This window comes from Coregonus clupeaformis, chromosome 28, assembly GCF_020615455.1.
Source record: "Coregonus clupeaformis isolate EN_2021a chromosome 28, ASM2061545v1, whole genome shotgun sequence".
In the NCBI taxonomy this organism is placed as follows: Eukaryota; Metazoa; Chordata; class Actinopteri; order Salmoniformes; family Salmonidae; genus Coregonus; species Coregonus clupeaformis.
The window spans coordinates 15,613,000-15,633,146 of record NC_059219.1 but is presented as its reverse complement, the minus strand read 5'-3'; the positions used below and the strand labels follow the sequence as shown (position 1 = coordinate 15,633,146).

The following is a 20,147-nucleotide window of genomic DNA, read 5'->3' as shown; positions in this document are numbered from 1 at the left end:
CCAATTTGGACTCCAGGCCAAAGGACACATTTTCCACCGGTCAGATGTCCGTTGCTCATGTTTCTTGGCCCAAGCAAGTCTCTTCTTCTTATTGGTGTCCTTTAGTAGTGGTTTCTTTGCAGCAATTCGACTATGAAGGCATGATTCACACAGTCTCCTCTGAACAGTTGATGTTGAGATGTGTCTGTTACTTGAACTCTGTGAAGCATTTATTTCGGCTGCAATTTCTGAGGCTGGTAACTCTAATGAACTTATCCTCTGCAGCAGAGGTAACTCTGGGTCTTCCATTACATTGGCGGTCCTCATGAGAGCCAGTTTCATCATAGCGCTTGATGGTTTTTGCAACTTTCAAAGTTCTTGAAATGTTCCGTATTGACTGACCTTCATGTCTTAAAGTAATGATGGACTGTAGTTTCTCTTTGCTTATTTGAGCTGTTCTTGCCATAATATGGACTTGGTCTTTTACCTAATAGGGCTATCTTCTGTATACCCCTCCTACCTTGTCACAACACAACTGATTGGCTCAAACACATTAAGAAGGAAAGAAATTCCACAAATTAACTTTTAAGAAGGCACACCTGTTAATTGAAATGCATTCCAGGTGACTACCTCATGAAGCTGGTTGAGAGAATACCAAGAGTGTGCAAAGCTGTCATCAAGGCAAAGGGTGGCTATTTAAAGAATATCAAATAAAAAATATGTTTTGATTTGTTTAACACTTTTTTGGTTACTACATGATTCCATATGTGTTATTTCATAGTTTGGATGTCTTCACTATTCTAAAATGTAGAAAATAGTAAAAATAAAGAAAAACCCTTGAATGAGTAGGTGTTGTAAAACTTTTGACCGGTAGTGTATGTATGTCAAGAGTGTACAATTACTGACAACATCAAAATAGTACAAATACCAATCTTCACCACCGCCACTGCATATATTAAATGTCAGCCTGTCCACTTCTGAAAACACTAATTTGAAACATTTCTCAGTATTCACACACAGATCCCTTCTCTAGGATCCAGATAGCTTCGTCTAATAACGACTTCCCCAACAAGAGAACTTCAGTTAAATGTATGTGAATCTAAAGGATGTCTGGTTAGCCTGTGCTTTTCTGTTATTGTGCTTAGACAGTCCATACATTGTCTATGTCCCGGTCCTTTCTCACAACCTGAGAGTAAACTGTGTCTTCCCTTAAAGGATGCTGGTTCCCCACTGCCACTGCAGAGTAGGTGACATCCTCAGCTGGCTTGACATCTGCATCTTTCTGGTCTTCTCCAGATGTGTCGTGTGCTTTGCTCTTGGCAATGTTGAATCTGACGATCTCCGAATAAACCAGGTCCTGGGGAAAGACAAAGAGAGGATGAGAGAGCTGAGGATTGCTGAATGATTACAAATATAATGTGACTTTCTGAAATCTTAGGCTGGAATTCAGTCAAACGCACAACAAAAAACAAGTTTTCATTAGTTCTCTGTTCCTTCCTTGTGTGGACACAAGCTGAAGCTAAACAACCTCACCTCTTCTCTTCCTGTCCCTGTCCTGTCTGCATTGAACACCAGGCTGCTTGCATCTGAAAAACAACCACAGAGGGTTTTGCAGAAAGCAGAAGGGGAACTTGAGTCGTGTGCATGGTAAAAAATATGGTTTCTACTCACCAATGCTGACAGAGGGGTTGAATAAAGCCTCACGCCTAGGTAGAGAGAATTATATAAATAGATTCACTGGTAAAACACAACATTCAGTTCCTCTGCACTTCTAATGACCTTAAAGACCATGAGTATATAGATCTACTGAAAAATAACAAAATACGTTTGATCAAACTTATGAAGTTGCATACATAAATGCTATGCACTGAAAATTATTTACTAACGTCTAACTAACACACGCACATAAACTCAGCAAAAAAAGAAATGTCCTCTCACTGTCAACTGCGTTTCTTTTCAGCAAACTTAACATGTGTAAATATTTGTATGAACATTACAAGATTCAACAACTGAGACATAAACTGAACAAGTTCCACAGACATGTGACTAACATAAATGGAATAATGTGTCCCTGAAACAAAGGGGGGTCAAAATCAAAAGTAACAGTCAGTATCTGGTGTGGCCACCAGCTGCATTAAGTACTGCAGTGCATCTCCTCATCATGGACTGCACCAGATTTGCCAGTTCTTGCTGTGAGATGTTACTCCACTCTTCCACCAAGGCACCTGCAAGTTCCCTGACATTTCTGGGGGGAATGGGCCTAGCCCTCACCCTCTGATCCAACAGGTCCCAGACGTGCTCAATGGGATTGAGATCCGGGCTCTTCGCTGGCCATGGCAGAACACTGACATTCCTGTCTTGCAGGAAATCACACACAGAACGAGCAGTATGGCTGGTGGCATTGTCATGCTGGAGGGTCATGTCAGGATGAGCCTGCAGGAAGGGTACCACATCAGGGAGGAGGATGTCTTCCCTGTAACGCACAGCATTGAGATTGCCTGAAATGACAACAAGCTCAGTCCGATGATGCTGTGACACACCGCCCCAGACCATGATGAACCCTCCACCTCCAAATCGATCCCGCTTAATTCCTTAGACGATAAACGCGAATCCGACCATCACCCCTGGTGAGACAAAACCGTGACTCGTCAGTGAAGAGCAATTTTTTGCCAGTCCTGTCTGGTCCAGCGATGGTGGGTTTGTGCCCATAGGCGGCGTTGTTGCAGATTATGTCTGGTGAGGACCTGCCTTACAACAGGCCTACAAGCCCTCAGTCCAGCCTCTCTTAGCCTATTGTGGACAGCCTGAGCACTGATGGAGGGATTGTGCATTCCTGGTGTAACTCGGGCAGTTTTTGTTGTCATCCTGTACCTGTCCCGCAGGTGTGACGTTCGGATGTACCGATCCTGTGCAGGTGTTGTTACACGTGGTCTGCCACTGCGAGGACGTTCAGATGTCCGTCCTGTCTCCCTGTAGTGCTGTCTTAGGCGTCTCACAGTATGAACATTGCAATTTATTGCCCTGGCCACATCTGCAGTCCTCATGCCTCCTTGCAGCATGCCTAAGGCACATTCACGCAGATCAGCAGGGACCCTGGGCATCTTTCTTTTGGTGTTTTTCAGAGTTAGTAGAAAGGCTTCTTTCGAGTCCTAAGTTTTCATAACTGTGACCTTAATTGCCTACCGTCTGTAAGCTGTTAGTGTCTTAACGACCGTTACACAGGTGCATGTTCATTTATTGTTTATGGTTAATTGAACAAGCATGGGAAACAGTATTTAAACCCTTTACAATGAAGATCTGTGAAGTTATTTGGATTTTTACAAATAATCTTTGAAAGACAGGGTCCTGAAAAAGGGAAGTTTCTTTTTTTGCTGAGTTTATTTGATGATATCATATGACTGTAGGTGTCTGATGATACATTCCATTCCATTGAGATACATACAGTATATATTTATTATGTTCTCTTTAATTACAGACAGTGTACACACACCTCTTCCTGAGAATGATGAGGTAAGCTGTGGCTGTCACGACAACTGTTACCAGGAGGGCTGCAGTAACAATTCCCACAACCTCGCCAGATGATGGAGGTGGAGACTGATCTGGGAAAGGAAACAGAACCAATGTCAACTCTTTGACCTCTGACCCAGCTGATTGTCAGACTGAATACTACAATATCTACAGTAAAACTATTGCCACTAATCAAGATTTATTTCTCAATCATTTCATAAGATCCTTTCTTTTCTTGCCAATGTTAAGAGTTCCAGACTCACCCAGTACAGTGAGGATGGTTGTTATCTCAAATGAGCCACTGGGGAAGGCTGTCAGGAGACAGATGTATTTCCCTGCATCAGTCATCTCCACATATTTTATAGTAATAGAGGCTCCAGCGAACTCCAACCTCCCTTTTAGGGGCGACTCAAAAAAATGTTGCCCATGGATAGGGCTAAAGATAGCTATGGAAACCTTTTTGCTATCTGAGTTCTCCCAAAGCCACCCAGCCTGAGTGAGATTGCCCTGGAGCAACTCACAACGCAGTGTGACATCATTACCCAGGTACCCCGTCACCTGTGGGTCAACACTGACCTGAGCTTCCAACACTACTAGAGATGGAGACCGAAGAGGAGCGAGAGATGGAGAGAGAGAGAGAGAGAGAGAGGGATTACGAACCGTTTACTTTATTTTTATTTTTACACAGAATCATACAGTAGTTCTATTATTGTTTTTTAGCTTCTGTTTTCCCCTCTAGTCTGGGTTGTGTTCATTTGGGCACAACATATCAAAATATTTTGCAACTGAGAAATAAAATGAGTATTCCTTTTTGGACAAGTTCAGATAGTAACTCCCTGTTTTCTTCATGTCTACTGAACACAACTCTAGGTTAACAGGACCTTCTCTATTTTCCCTCCAGGTTAACAGGACCTTCTATATTTCCCCTCCAGGTTAACAGGACCTTCTCTATTAATGAAAGTCATAAATAAAAAGTTGTCTTACCTGAAGAGAGGCCAATGTATGCCAGCAGCAAAACGGCAGACAGTCGGCTTGTTTCCATAGCACTCCTGCTACACAAAATATTCAAATGTGATCTGTGTGATCTATGGCCTACACGCGGTCAAAACACTTTTAACTTGTAAGAAAAATTACATTAAATGAATTGAAGCATTCGATCAACCAGGAACTGAGCATGGACCTTGGAAGAGTCTCTTTGGGCTACTTTTCTAATGTGGGTTAACAACCCGCTATAGATAGAGAAGTGAAAATATAGGAAGCATATTTCGTGCTTCCTCCCATGAGTGTCGTAGACTGTGTCAAAAGTGCTTCTGGTTATTAGGACCTTTTTTTAGACTGTGGTCAGTATGACTGCTGCTGATTTGTCAACATCAGGCAAGTCAGGAGTATTCTTTAATTGCCTGAAGATTATGATCACTTGCCCATGTTTAAAACACTTTTGCGTGAGCGTGTGCACGTGTGTGCGTGCGTGCAGGTGTGTAGGAAGGGTTATATTTGGATTGCTTCTCACTCAGAGATGACAATCAGCGTTACAAGCACTGCTAGCACAATCCTAGTGACAGACCCCACTGACAACGTTACTGATGATGGTGGCTCTTCTGAAAACACAATATGACCTGGTTACACATACAGCCTTGATTTCCCACACCATCTCTTGTTCTTTAGTGCATTTTGCGGGATGGATTACTAGACAGGAGCATTACAAATAATGGCAAGAATGATAAATACATAATAAATAACATTTGTTTGATAGGATAACTCACATTAACCTTCGGAGTTACTGGCAATCTTTGTCACCAGTTAGCTATTTACACTTAATGTAGTCTACCCTTGTGATTTTCAATGGCAGAACTCTCAGAACTCTTTTTACAGCTTTTTGCACTGTAACTCTTTTTCCAATATCTCTTTTGTACAGTGAGGATGGTTGTTTCTTTAAGAGTGCCACTGATGGAGCCTGCCCATTTACAGGTGTATTTCCCAGCATCTGTCATCTTCACATCTTTTATAGTGATGGAGGGATTGCCTCTGGAAGTATTAGCCAACTCCACGCTCCCTTTTAGTGGCGACTAAGGAATGTAAGACTTAAAATCTAAGGAAGCAATGTATAGGATAATACTTTATGAAGTTGATGTCCTGTCCACTGTTATTCGAAGCTGTTTGTTTGAAGAGCATTCAGATGTCCTTTACAACCATAGAGGTAGATAGACACTTGGACCAAAACCTGTTTTAGCAAGTCAGCGTTGTTGAGGGCTTTCACCATTTTGAAGTAGTCAGCTGGATGGGTTGAGGAAGGATCACAGAATTCCATCCAGGTCAACAGGAGGGGTCAGCCAATGAATTATACTCTTGGGCAAACATACAGTGGGGGAAAAAGTATTTAGTCAGCCACCAATTGTGCAAGTTCTCCCACTTAAAAAGATGAGAGAGGCCTGTAATTTTCATCATAGGTACACGTCAACTATGACAGACAAAATAAGAAAAACAAATCCAGAAAATCACATTGTAGGATTTTTAATGAATTTATTTGCAAATTATGGTGGAAAATAAGTATTTGGTCAATAACACAAGTTTCTCAATACTTTGTTATATACCCTTTGTTGGCAATGACACAAGTCAAACATTTTCTGTAAGTCTTCACAAGGTTTTCACACACTGTTGCTGGTATTTTGGCCCATTCCTCCATGCAGATCTCCTCTAGAGCAGTGATGTTTTGGGGCTGTCGCTGGGCAACACAGACTTTCAACTCCCTCCAAAGATGTTCTATTGGGGTTGAGATCTGGAGACTGGCTAGGCCACTCCAGGACCTTGAAATGCTTCTTACGAAGCCACTCCTTTGTTGCCCGGGCGGTGTGTTTGGGATCATTGTCATGCTGAAAGACCCAGCCACGTTTCATCTTCAATGCCCTTGCTGATGGAAGGAGGTTTTCACTTAAAATCTCACAATACATGGCCCCATTCATTCTTTCCTTTACACGGATCAGTCGTCCTGGTCCCTTTGCAGAAAAACAGCCCCAAAGCATGATGTTTCCACCCCCATGCTTCACAGTAGGTATGGCGTTCTTTGGATGCAACTCAGCATTCTTTGTCCTCCAAACACGATTAGTTGAGTTTTTACCAAAAAGTTATATTTTGGTTTCATCTGACCATATGACATTCTCCCAATCCTCTTCTGGATCATCCAAATGCACTCTAGCAAACTTCAGACGGGCCTGGACATGTACTGGCTTAAGCAGGGGGACACGTCTGGCACTGCAGGATTTGAGTCCCTGGCGGCGTAGGGCGTTACTGATGGTAGGCTTTGTTACTTTGGTCCCAGCTCTCTGCAGGTCATTCACTAGGTCCCCCCGTGTGGTTCTGGGATTTTTGCTCACCGTTCTTGTGATCATTTTGACCACACGGGTGAGATCTTGCGTGGAGCCCCAGATCGAGGGAGATTATCAGTGGTCTTGTATGTCTTCCATTTCCTAATAATTGCTCCCACAGTTGATTTCTTCAAACCAAGCTGCTTACCTATTGCAGATTCAGTCTTCCCAGCCTGGTGCAGGTCTACAATTTTGTTTCTGGTGTCCTTTGACAGCTCTTTGGTCTTGGCCATAGTGGAGTTTGGAGTGTGACTGTTTGAGGTTGTGGACAGGTGTCTTTTATACTGATAACAAGTTCAAACAGGTGCCATTAATACAGGTAACGAGTGGAGGACAGAGGAGCCTCTTAAAGAAGAAGTTACAGGTCTGTGAGAGCCAGAAATCTTGTTTGTTTGTAGGTGACCAAATACTTATTTTCCACCATAATTTGCAAATAAATTCATAAAAAATCCTACAATGTGATATTCTGGAGAAAAAAATTCTCAATTTGTCTGTCATAGTTGACGTGTACCTATGATGAAAATTACAGGCCTCTCTCATCTTTTTAAGTGGGAGAACTTGCACAATTGGTGGCTCACTAAATACTTTTTCCCCCCACTGTAGCATAACTGCAGGAGGCAGTTAATCCTTAAGAGTTGATTGATGCACCCGTGGGTTCCATATGTTAAGCAAGTGATATAACCTTTTTTTGGTTATATAAGGATTTTCTTATTAGACTATGGTCAATATGGCTGCTGCTGATTTGTCAACATAACTTGTTATTGATAATACAGTAGGCCTATACTGTAGGTGGTTATGAAAAAAGCCTTTTGTGGATTACACTCAGAACCTGGGGTATCAGACAACCTTATATAGTCGCAGTTGTATTATTTTACACCGTAGCGTCATAAATGTTCTTATTATAGGTTGATTCACATACATCATTTCAGGCAAATTTTCATTTGCAGCTTTCTTCCACCACAAAGAGAAGTGAAGGTGATGCACTGAACAACCTCAGCCCATCCAGAACATACTGTACCACTCTGTCCTGCCTCCACTGTCTTCCTCCATCCAGAACATACTGTGCCACTCTGTCCTGCCTCCACTGTCTTCCTCCATCCAGAACATACTGTACCACTCTGTCCTGCCTCCACTGTCTTCCTCCATCCAGAACATACTGTACCACTCTGTCCTGCCTCCACTGTCTTCCTCCATCCAGAACATACTGTACCACTCTGTCCTGCCTCCACTGTCTTCCTCCATCCAGAACATACTGTACCACTCTGTCCTGCCTCCACTGAGTCTTCCTCACTGTTGACTGTAAGTGAGTATGAGGGGTAAATCATTCTGATGGGGATTGAGTTCGTGTTCCTTATGCGAACACAGGCACAGTAACTTCCGTGCCAATAGGATTATATCACTTACTTGGCTTCTATATAATTATCCACAGAATTAAATATAACATTTATAGTACATGTTATATATTTACCTATTTAACATTATTTATATGTATCTCTATGCTTATCACTTGTTGGTCATATTGTTCTTATCATAGCTATTGTTATTAGGCAGTTTATTTTATAGATAAGTATCCAACAATCCCTTGGCCCACACCAGAGTTGTGTTCCCCCCACTTCCCAATACACATTTCCCAAACAACACTGACCTCCTGTGGTGAGATTAAACATAGCACACACACAATGATTAATCAATGATTATTCTAAATCTGTTTATTCATCTGCAGATACTTTTGTTTTTCAACATATTTACATTTTTATATGTGTATACCTATTAGCCAAAATACCCAACCATTGTAAAATACATGTAATGCTTGACATCTTCATGGAACCTGCCAGGTCAGCTGATCAAAGCCATGCTGGCCTTGTTCGAGAGAATCAAAACCATGAAGTATCATGGATAAATTGTGACTGACTGATCTACAAATATTTATGATGCAAGGTGGCGGAGAGGAGACAGGGTCCATGCTGCACCTTCAGCAGCCGTAGAGCTCCCATAGGCTCCAGAGAGGGGGTATAATCCACATGATAGTAGTTCACGGGATACCCCGGAGCCATACTCCACTGGACCGCCGGATTTGTGACTTTGCTGACATCACTACAGTATGGTGGCCCACAGTGCCCACCTGCAGTCCATCAAATGAACCAGCAGGGAAGGCTGTCAGGATACAGGTGTAGTTCTCAGCGTCAGTCATCTCCACATCTTTTATAGTGAAGGAGGGATCCTCTGTGGAAGCACCAGAGAACTCCACCCTCCCTTTTAGGCTCAAATCATAAATGTGTTGCCCAAAGGTAGGGCTAAAGTGAGCTATGCCAACCTGTTTTCTATCTGATTGCTCCCACCACCACATAACCTGAGTGAGGTTGTCCTGGAGCAACTGACTAAGTAGTGTGACATCATTAGCCAGGGACGCCATCATCTGTCGGTCAAAACTGACCTGAGCTTGCAAAAGCTAGAGAATCAGAGACAATCAGAGAGACACACACACCCACAGAAAGAGAGCCAGAGAGAGAGAAACATAAACTAGGAATAATCAGATGATCAACTAGCTGACCTGCAGAATTCTCTTTGCATCCCTACAGATTGTTTGACCAAACAGCAGCTTAATTGTTGGGGAAGAGACCCCATGTTTGACTCAAGTTAAGTAACAGTATTAGTGAGTGGTGGACTGAAGGTATGTATTAGTGTAAAATTATAGAAAGAATGTCGACACTCTATATGCTCCCAACATTTAATGGGTAAACATAAGCAATGTTTTGGCACACAGTGCCTTAAAGGTTGAAATGTAAAATGTAGTTTAGTGTAAAATTATACCAGTATTAGTTAAGCAATTGTACTTCAACATATTACAGATGTAGATGGGTTAAATATACTACAAAATATGTTGATGTGACAAATGATTTAAGCGTTACCAGTAAGTGCTGCCGATATCAAAGATAACTTTTGCTGCCTCCATCTCTCTTCCTACTAAAAAAACTATCTATATGAATGAAAAGCAACACACAGATTGTAGGTTCCTGTTTCGTTTGTCTAATTTAAACAGACATTTCCCATTGGGATTAATTTCTTTATTGTTCAATTCATCCCGTGAGACAAAATAAGAAATATTGAATGATAAATACAAAGTTCTCTGTACTTGTGATATTTTCATCCAATCCAACCTCACTCATTTAACACTCACGGTGCATGAGTTGTGTATAATATTATCCTAAATAAAGTGTGATGGGTCAAGCTTCTATGTATTACACCCAATTTTAAAGTCATTAACAAAATCCATTCAGTTCATGAGATGAATAAAAAATCTAATTCCATCATTTTATTGGAATTTAAGTTAATCTTCTGCATTCTATATAGTGCACTACTTTTGGCCAGAACCACGTAGGTAGTGGATTAGGAGTCAGCAAGCATAACAGGATCACTCAAACTTCCTCCTTTCAGAGGGGATACAATGTGTCCTTCTGTCTCAGTGTACTGTTACCTGTTCTATATTACATTGAGAAATTAGGCATAGCTGGATGGCTGAGGTGTACAAAGACCAGTGTCTCATCAGAGGTGGAGGACAGTAGTGTCTAGTCTTCTTGGCTGGTCATCCAGTGGTTTGTTGTGCCCATGTTTACTTGACTAAGGTGTAAAACTTGATGGGTGAAGTCCAGAGCCAACTGAAGATATGTAATTGAGATCAGCTGTTCTCTGAGTCAGGGAGAGGGAGAGGGAGAGGGAGAGGGAGAGGGAGGGGGAGGGGGAGGGGAGAGGGGAGAGAGAGAGAGAGAGAGAGAGAGAGAGAGAGAGAGAGAGAGAGAGAGAGAGAGAGAGAGAGAGAGAGAGAGAGAGAGAGAGAGAGAGAGAGAGAGAGAGAGAGAGAGAGAGAGAGAGAGAGAGAGAGAGAGAGAGAGAGAGAGAGAGGGGGGGCAGAGAGAGAGAGAGAGAGAGAGAGAGAGAGAGAGAGAGAGAGAGAGAGAGAGAGAGAGAGAGAGAGAGAGAGAGAGGGGCACTATAAAACAAGTATAATCAAAGGTAATATCATAATGACGATGCAATAAAAAGTTCACTTACCACTTTATACTTTTATTGTATATGTTGGAGCCCTGTATTTCCGGGGTTAGTAAAGACAGAACGAGACACAGTGAGCATGTTTGTGTAAATCATCTATAGCTACTACTGTAGGTAGGTTATTCATCAAAGATTGTGTATCGGAGAGTGCTCCTTTTCATTACAGCTGTAACAAAATGCTTCAATGCGGTAAGGTACCAGTAAGGTGCCAGAGGTGCAATACTACTTACAGTGTCAGTGTTGGTTTGTCTGGTCAGAAGTTTTCCCTGAGGGAGAACAGTAAAGGACTCAGTCAGTATGCTTACAGACCCACAGTCTGTCACAATGCTGCCATCGCTGTAACTAACTCATACAGGACATGGTGGGAACCATAGATATACAATATCATAAGTGTTTTATTTAACTTTGTGGTGGAAACTCACTCTTGGAGGTGGTGTTGGAGCTCCAGCTTTCTTATTTCCTACACACTCATACTCGTGTACACCTGCAGAAGCTGTTTGCGCATGTGGTGGGTTGAGAGAGACAAACAAAATTGCAGTTGATGAACTTGATAACGAGACAGATTGTTGTCAGCTCAGAAATGCTTGCTACACTCAATACGCAAACTTCTCTCTGACCTTTGGTTCCTGGTGTGTGACTGGTGGCTACAGTATGGCTGGTGGCTGGTTGCGGTTGCTTGTGATCGTGGGTTCTGTCCTGGATTTGGGTGGTCAGTTTGTGCCCCTCACGTCCTTTGTCAGAGCTGGACATGGACATATCCTCTGTCTGGGACAGTGTGTCTGTATCTGCTGGACATCACAGATGATAAAGGACAACTGTGGTTATCATCTGCAGCACAGAGAGGCTCTCCACTCTCATCTCAGTACATGCATGAATGATATCTCCATAGAGTAATTGATAAACGTGTACTAGACTAAAATGATCATGTTTTTCTCCCACCTTTCTGTTTGTTGTTCCCTTTCTTGTTCCTAAACAACATACAGAAAACATTTACATATGGGACATCTATTTACTGCCAAAATGGTCTGCAAAATATTTATACACAAAAATGACTTATTGGCGTAATCAACCACATTGGTTTCATAGACTCACCAATGATGGGTTATGCCGAAATAGAGACCAAGAGCCACAGCAACCACTACCAACATCACAGCGACTGCTATACCTGCTGCTCCCTCTGGGCTTAGGGGTGGAGGGGCTTTCTCTGCAACGCACCAACACAGGAACACATTCAATAAACAAACACAACCTATAGAACAGATGCTGATGTGATGTTGCTAGTTTTTGGCATTAGTTAGCTTCGATGGTCTACCTCTAATGGTGACTGTATCAGAGACCAGTACCTTTCACTGACAGACTATGGCCCATAGAGACGACTTGTCCGGTGAGATCATTCCTAGTATGACATCGGTAGTCCCCGCTGTTGTTGTAGCTGACACTCTTTATGATGTATCCAGCTTCATGTACACCTGTCTGTTGCCCATTGAACAACCAGGTGAACGCAGCAGGCGGTACAGACTGAACAGAGCAATAAATGAGGGTGAATGACTCCACCTCAGCGATGTGTTCGCCCAGGATGGTCATAGAGTCTGGTCCATCTGTAAACCCAGGAGCAGAAGACCCTCAGACTGTAGTAGTAAACACAACATGTACAGATGTAGAATCTTAATTTGAGCCAGTTTGCTACAGCATGAAAATAATGAATTATTATGTGGTTTATAATTAATGGACATCTTCGTAGCGGTTGCTACATTTTTCATAAGGAAAATCAAGTCTGACATTTCAAAATGGAAATTACAAACTTCAGAAGCCTTTTTAAACCTCAAATACACTACACATTTTACAGTAAAGTTATTCTGCAACAGGGTAATCAAATTAAGATCCTACAGCTGTATGATGAGGGCCTAGAGTTTTTCCTGACCACATGTCCTGACCAGGAAAAACGTGGGCTCTAAGAACTAGGCATTATGAGTGTAACATCTCATTGGGCAGTTTCCCAGACACAGATTAAAGGTGCACTATGCAGAAATCGAATAGTTTGCCTAATTTCATATTATGTGACAAAACAAGCAAGGATTGTGTAGAGAATTATTGAACCATCTAAACCGCTGTGAAATGTATTTTCCATACCAAAAATATTCTATTTTCAGCTGTTTTATGCTGGTGTACAAAACCGAAAGTAAAAGACGCAAAAAATGAAACTTAAGAACGGGAAACATAGAAATAGCGCACATGCAACAGATCTACCAGTTCTTAGACTTGCTTTCATTGAGAATGACAGATCTATAACTCACATTTCTATGTGAATTTGTTCGAGTCGCCCAAAAAATTACATACTGCAGCTTTAAGCCTAGTCCTGGAATTTTAAATAGTTGGAAGCGTGCTAGTTCAGGACTAGGCTTAATCTGTGTCTGAGAAACTGACCCATAGAGCATTAGATTAGTGTTAGACCTTTACTCACAGTTCACTATCATGCTATAGGAGGCAGTAGCAGAGCTGACAGGGTTGATGAGTTTACACAGGTATTCTCCGCCGTCGTGTCTCTTCACAGGACTGATGGATACTTTCCTGTTTTCCTCTGAGAAGAATATATTGCCACCAGCAGACAGAGGCTGACCTTCCTTCATCCATTGTATAGCAGTGATGTTACCAGCAGCCTCACAGGTTAAGTTGGCGGAGCTCGCATCTGCAAACAGATGGTTTGTTGGTCCTGTGATGTTGGCATCAGATACATTCTCTGTAAAACAAGAGGCCAAAGACTTATGATATATCAAAGACACTACAATGATGATGAGGATTTTAGTGGTTTTGATGATGATGATGATGATAAGGTCAAGTGAATATCTATTTCAAACTTTACTCATGGTAACTAAACTCTTAAAGCTAGAATCCTGACTTTAAATTGATTACATATACCCATTGATTCTTGAAGACTGTAACGTCCCACTGGGCACACACTGGTTGAATTAATGTTGTTTCCACCTGAAATTACTTTGAACCAACGTGGAATAGACATTCAATTGAAGTCTGTGCCTCATAATCTAAGTTCAACAGTCATATCCCATCAGAACCCAAACTATAAGCTTGTTTTACTCCAATGTTTGTAAAGAATATAAATGTAAACAAACACTGTACAGCCTCAAAAGATGGTTAAAACTATAATGTTGATATCATGGATGGTCAGTCCTTGAATCCATAGCTCTGTCTATGAATGTGAGAGTGGTTCCATTTCACCAGGCCCATATCTCAGCTTTTACTGAAGTGGGATGACCGCTTTGTTATTGTTTCAGTTAAGGATTTTAGCTTTAACTCTCTTTGTCATGACACTTGGACTTACCATACACAACCAGTTTAGTTGATCCATTGATTGTTTCAGCTGTAGCTGTTGTTATAGCCAGTCTGTATTCTCCACTGTCATCCAGGGTCAGATTCCTGAGCTCCAGAGACCAAGTATTGTTGTTCAGAGTGATCCTGTCTCCGTATCCAGGCCCTATAGTGTCATCATCGGTAGATGTTATAATATTGGCTCCACCAACACTCCAGGATATTTGTATGAACGGCTGGGCTGGTGGACTTAGATTTGTGATGAACATCACTGTCCCTCCTTTTGCTCCATTCACAGGGCCTTGTGGTAACACACCCTGACCGGCACAGAGACCTGGAGGGAATACAGGGAGGCAGAGAGCATGGCCTTAGACAACATACTGTACATGTAGGTACACACTTTCCACTCAAACGTTCCATCATTCAGGACCGTTCTAAATGGCTGACTCAGTAGGCCCAGTAACAATCACTCAGCAGTAATAGTCAAACATAGCTAGTTATACGTAAACACAACACAGACAGACTGTCTTGCACAAAAAGGGGTGTAGCCAACATTTGTAGTTCAAACACAGGCGAATAGGACGTGGAATCAACATTTTAATACTTTCACGTGGTGTCTGACAAATACATGAATAAGTCAACAGAATAAGGCATGGTCACTGACAGAGTTTTCTCCCCTACTTTGGTAATCAGTGTAATTACTGTACTCTACTGTACATAGTAATCTATAGTACAATAGTACAATTTAATTTCAATGAAAGGAAACTGTAGATGAAATTAGCAACGAGTGTAGTTATTGTGCAGTTAGGGCTACGTGCAATTACAAGGGGGGAAGGAACACCATTCAATGTAACTACACTGTAAATGTACAACTCAAAGAGCTGTAAAGCATGGCCTAGGTAATAACAAGTGGTTTAAAGAATCAAAAAATATATCTGCTTTACCTGTGAGTATGGACAGAGTGAGAGAGATGGCTACTGCAGTTTCCATTGCTGTTGGAATACTTTGTTCTGTTACAGATTTAGAGAGTGCTTCTAGTACACGCACAGTGTGATGCTATACAATAGGCTGAGGTATAATATTTTAGAGCCGCCAGCCAGGTGACAAGGAAGTTACACATTTACCACAAGCCACATTGCAGTGACCTTTGTATCGGTTCAGGTAATGGCCCTGTAATGTTGTTATTTTGATACATATATTTATGGTTTACTGTACATGAAGGACAGGATTACGGTAAACTGGATAATGATCTGCATGGCACGAGAACACACACCTTTTCCTAATGTCGTCATTCATGAATGTGATCCGCCATTCAGGATTGGGCCTTGCTGTGGACCATGATGCGGAGTGAACTTAGGACACAAACACTCAGGGAGACAAGGATGAGGACCAAAACTACAGCTTTTAATGAATCCAATAAACAGGCTTTTGTTTAGTCGGCAACCCAAACATGAACTTATGCAACCCAAACATGACTATGTTACGTTTTTTGGTAACATTTCCCTTTTTTATAAATACACCGAACTAAAATATAAACGCAACATGCAACAAACAAAGATTTCACTGAGTTACAGTTCATACAAGGAAATCAGTCAATTGAAATAAATAAATTAGGCCCTAATCTATGGATTTCACATGACTGGGAATACAGATATGCATCTGTTGGTCATAGATACCTTTATAAAAAGTAGGGGCGTGGATCAGAAAACCAGTCAGTATCTGGTGTGACCACCATTTGCCTCATGCAGCACGACACATCTCCTTCGCATAGAGTTGATCAGGCTGTTGATTGTGGAATGTTTTCCCACTCCTCTTCAATTGCTGTGCGAAGTTGCTGGATATTGGCGGGAACTGAAACACGCTGTCGTAAACGTCGATCCAGATCATCCTAAACATGCTCAATGGGTAACATGTCTGGTGAGTATGCAGGCCATGGAAGAATTGGGACATTTTCAACTTCCAGGAATTAAATACAGATCCTTGTGACATGGAGCCGTGCATTTTCATGCTGAAACATGAGGTGATGGCAGTGGATGAATGGCATGTCAATGGGCCTCAGGATCTCGTCACGGTATCTCTGTGCATTCAAATTGCCATCAATAAAATGCAATTGTGTTCGTTGTCCATAGCTTATGCCTGCCCATACCATAACCCCACCGCCATCATGGGGCACTCTGTTCACAACATTGACATCAGCAAACTGCTCACCCACATGACGCCATACACACTGTCTGCCATCTGCCCGGTACAGTTGAAACCGGGATTAATCCGTGAAGAGCACACTTCTCCAGCGTGCCAGTGGCCATCGAAGGTGAGCATTTGCCCACTGAAGCCGGTTACAACGCCAAACTGCAGTCAGGTCAAGACCCTGGTAAGGACAGCGAGCACTCAGATGAGCTTCCCTGAGACAGTTTCTGACAGTTTAGTCCTGGGCTGGGGTGGTTACACGTGGTCTGCGGTTGTGAGGCCTGTTGGATGAACTGCCAAATTCTCAAAAATTCTCTAAAGTGGCTTATGGTGGAGAAATGAACATTCAATTCTCTGGCAATAGCTCTGGTGGACATTCCTGCAGTCAGCATGCCAATTGCACGCTCCCTCAAAACTTGAGACATCTGTGACATTGTGTTGTGTGAAAAAATTGCACATTTTATTGTCCCCAGCACAAGGTGCATCTGTGCAATGATGATGCTGTTTAATCAGCTTCTTGATATGCCACACCTGTCAGGTGGATGGATTATCTTTGGAAAGGAGAAATGCTCACTAACAGGGATGTAAGCAAATGTGTGCAAAAAAATGAGATAAATAAGCTTTTTGTGCATATGGAAAATTCCTGGGATTCTTTTATTTCAGCTCATGAAACACTGGACCAACACTTTACATGTTGCGTTTATATTTTTTGCTCAGTGTACATGAATCTTTCATGACATGTACCATGGATTACTTGTATTCATTTATTTAAAAAAATTAAAAATATATTTGATATAAAGCCAGGTAATATTACAGTTTGACAGGCTAAAGTACATATCTCTACATTTTAAAACTACGGACAGGTTTGATTCTATAGAACATCTTCTTGCCGAGCAGATTCCTAATCAAGATTGTCCTTCATCAGCAAAGAGGCTCTGGGGTTGACCAACCTACAGAAACATTTACAATGAAACATGTTTTATACAGAGTAACCAAGACAAAATCATGGCCATTATTATATATATAAAAAATAAGCTATTTTTATAGAAATGTTTTTCATTATCAATGAATTCATGAAATAATATTACATAAATAAATGTAAGACTTATAAAAAAAAGTAACACATATTTAAAGATACATACATTAAAACATACAGTACTTAGCATATTTATGACAGCATACATCACTTTCATCCTCACCCTTCAACAGCCCCTCCTTGTCCCTCTCTCCTCTCAGACATCTACAGTTGCAGCAGTCCCACTGCCAGAACACTGGTCACCATCAAAGCAAACGACCAAATGGGGGCAGCAGAGGAGGCTGTAGAGGAGAACAAGTCATATCACCTGCTGTGGTATGAAGTCAGGTCAGTGCAGTGATCTCAGGGATTACAATGAAAATGAAATTCCAGAGGAGTGTAAGGCTTGAATATACACTTCATATTTACACAAATTAGAGTGACTGAAATATCAGGTTTGTAACTTATTATCCAGGCTCAGAATATGGAAGACAAATTAAAGGTACAATTACAAGTCACAAAGTTCTAGCTGTGTTACTTTACACAATAAAGTTGTGTAACTTATTGTGTTAACTTATATGTGTTATGAACTTAATTGTGCATATACTTTTTCACGAATCCTAACTGCAACTTCAAGCTGTAACTAACCTCTCAGCTTGTACACCACAGAGTCTTTCAGTCCGGTGATGTTGTTGGTGGCAGTGCAGGTGTAGTTCCCAATGTGTAGCGCCTCCATCCTCTCTATGACGTACAGGGTGTTGTTAACACCCGTCTCTGTCCTGTTGAACATCCAGGTGAAGGTAGCAGGAGGAATAGAGTCAGCTGAACAGCTCAGAGTTACCCTGCGTCCCGTTGATGCTGCTGATGGTCCATCTATTGATATGTTCTGGGGTCCAACTGCAACATGGTCAAATCAAATAATTATCAATGCTACATCAACAAAAATATGTATTCCGTGGGTCTACACTATTGAACAGCAAAGGCAATACTTTTTTCAACGGCAACATCCAGTGAGTTGGTAATTGACATAAGGTTGCCAAGCACAATCACAATCACTCCTGGAATTAGGATCTAGTAAGCAGTACTCACAGTTGACGGTCAGGTTGTGGGATGCTGTCCAGTTGCTGACACGGTTGCTGACTAAACACTCATATTCTCCGTTGTCAATGACCTGTACAGGACTGAGATAGACTGTCCTGTTGTCTGCAGAGAAGGTGATATTGTTACTGGGAGACAGAGGGAGGCCATCTTTGATCCACTGTATGGAGCTGATGTTGCCAGCAGCCTCACAGGTTAGGTTGGTGGAGCTTATGCCAGCTATCAGGGTGGCTGGGGGGCTAGTGATGGTGGCAGCAGATAACAACACTGTAAAGAGGTTAACAGTATGGGGAGCGTGTGAGGTACAGTCCATTTGAATAATCTGTCTTAATGTATACAACTGTCATATTCATAGCTGATAAAAATGCCCTGGTGAGTCTAGAGATACGGTGATGTGACTGCCATCAATATATAACTCTGACCCACCATAGACATCCAGAGTGGTAGCTCCTTGTAGCTCCAGAGCCCCGTCTGGTATTATGCTGACTCTGTACTCCCCTTGGTCCCTCAGGCCCAGGTTCCACAGCTCCAGAGAGCCAGTGGTTCTGTCCAGACTGATCCGGTCTTTGTGGTCAGCATTAGTTATGTTGACCGTAGTGGAGGTGATGATGTTGACCCTGTTGAAGGTCCAGCTCACTGAGACAAAAGGTTTGGCTGGTGGACTGAGGGTTGTGGTGAACTTCACTCTCCCTCCTATGGCTCCAGTCAATGGTCCTGGCGGTAACACACTCTGACCTGCACACAGACCTGGACAGGACAGAGGGTAACGAAATGTAGTAATGTACACATAAGACGTAACAATACATGAAAATAAAAACAATAAATTGAAAGAAAGAAAATTCAATTTTTTTAGGTAAATGGGCTTATGTAAAAACCTTGCTTGTGAAATACACAAAAAATGTGTTTTTATTTCTAACTTTTATATAGCCATAGCTAGTTAAATAGTTCCAGCAGGAGGTAACCTATTTGAATAACAATCTTCAAAACCCATTATGTTCTGCATGTTAATTGTAGCAATAGGCATACCTGATGTTAGAAGCACAATGGCTGCTGTGAAAAGTGTATAGTCCATGGTAAAGGATGGCTCTGTCTAATGGAAGTACCTGTAATGTTGACCAGACCATGTCCCTACTCCTTTTATATTCCTATACATCTCTGATTGTCCCTTCTGAAGACAAGGCCTAGCCCCCCACTCAGTGACACAGAACAGAAACTAGCTTTATGATATAGCTGTGTACACACATTACAATGCCCTCAGGGCATTTCCACTCTAAGAGGTTATTGGAGGTCACGTTGATGAGTGGAAAATAACAACCAATAGCTTTTTAGAGACTTCCTCTTCAGGTCTTTATCTGTACCATCTACCTTTCAGACAATAGCCTATTCCTTGGATGATTCATTCTGCTTCCTATTGGCTACGGTCTATTGGAGTGATCAATGGAGGCTTCAACAATTGAATTAACTCAATAAAGCCTTAAAATGGAACCAGATTAAATTAACCCTTCTGCTTCTTATTGCAGTGCACTGCCTACTAACTATAGATATAATGATCAAAGAGTAGAGGTGGTGAATATCAAGAAGATACATGATAAAATCCTAAAATGCGACATTCTGTCCATAATGGAAAT

The 20,147-nt window shown here is 41.8% G+C and overlaps 2 protein-coding genes and 1 long non-coding RNA gene across 4 annotated transcripts; all 3 read right to left on the bottom strand.

The window, feature by feature from the left end:
- Positions 1 to 852: 852 nt before the first annotated feature.
- Positions 853 to 3,567, bottom strand: LOC121542382. The gene is made up of 4 exons (XR_005995891.2): positions 3,470 to 3,567; positions 1,651 to 1,685; positions 1,513 to 1,565; positions 853 to 1,336 (listed from the first exon to the last, which is right to left on the bottom strand). It is a non-coding gene; the product is annotated as an uncharacterized LOC121542382 (long non-coding RNA).
- Positions 3,568 to 10,444: 6,877 nt separating this feature from the next.
- On the bottom strand, positions 10,445 to 15,256 carry LOC121542381 (carcinoembryonic antigen-related cell adhesion molecule 1). Of its 2 annotated transcripts, none has more exons than XM_041851785.2 (11): positions 15,164 to 15,256; positions 14,233 to 14,553; positions 13,357 to 13,632; positions 12,239 to 12,493; positions 11,988 to 12,099; positions 11,835 to 11,863; positions 11,513 to 11,683; positions 11,318 to 11,388; positions 11,126 to 11,161; positions 10,899 to 10,930; positions 10,445 to 10,535 (listed from the first exon to the last, which is right to left on the bottom strand). In XM_041851785.2, coding segments are annotated over exons 1-11 (1,350 nt in total). In that variant the 5' UTR covers positions 15,210 to 15,256; the 3' UTR covers positions 10,445 to 10,534. The 2 variants fall into 2 exon arrangements, with proteins under 2 accessions (XP_041707719.2, XP_041707720.2); XM_041851786.2 differs by having other exon boundaries at positions 11,513 to 11,680.
- A 1,800-nt stretch (positions 15,257 to 17,056) lies between these two features.
- Positions 17,057 to 19,662, bottom strand: LOC121542380 (HEPACAM family member 2-like). Its single transcript, XM_041851784.2, has 6 exons — positions 19,546 to 19,662; positions 18,946 to 19,266; positions 18,511 to 18,786; positions 18,070 to 18,318; positions 17,606 to 17,723; positions 17,057 to 17,356 (listed from the first exon to the last, which is right to left on the bottom strand). Exons 1-5 carry the CDS (start codon positions 19,589 to 19,591, stop codon positions 17,647 to 17,649), a joined length of 969 nt encoding a protein of 322 aa, XP_041707718.1. The 5' UTR covers positions 19,592 to 19,662; the 3' UTR covers positions 17,057 to 17,356; positions 17,606 to 17,646.
- Between the last annotated feature and the right edge of the window lie 485 nt (positions 19,663 to 20,147).

Excerpts from the sequence above, each read along its gene's own strand:
- LOC121542381 (XM_041851785.2), bottom strand. The coding sequence starts at position 15,209 with ATGGAAACTGCAGTAGCCATCTCTCTCACTCTGTCCATACTCACAG. Across the intron at positions 11,864-11,987 it reads TTCGGCATAACCCATCATTG|GAACAAGAAAGGGAACAACA; the intron begins GTGAGTCTATGA and ends TATGTTGTTTAG. Across the intron at positions 11,389-11,512 it reads TCACACACCAGGAACCAAAG|CTTCTGCAGGTGTACACGAG; the intron begins GTCAGAGAGAAG and ends ATGCGCAAACAG.
- LOC121542380 (XM_041851784.2), bottom strand. The coding sequence starts at position 19,591 with ATGGACTATACACTTTTCACAGCAGCCATTGTGCTTCTAACATCAG. Across the intron at positions 18,319-18,510 it reads CCACAACCTGACCGTCAACT|TTGGACCCCAGAACATATCA; the intron begins GTGAGTACTGCT and ends ACCATGTTGCAG. Across the intron at positions 17,724-18,069 it reads TGTGGTGTACAAGCTGAGAG|CCTCCTCTGCTGCCCCCATT; the intron begins GTTAGTTACAGC and ends TCTCCTCTACAG.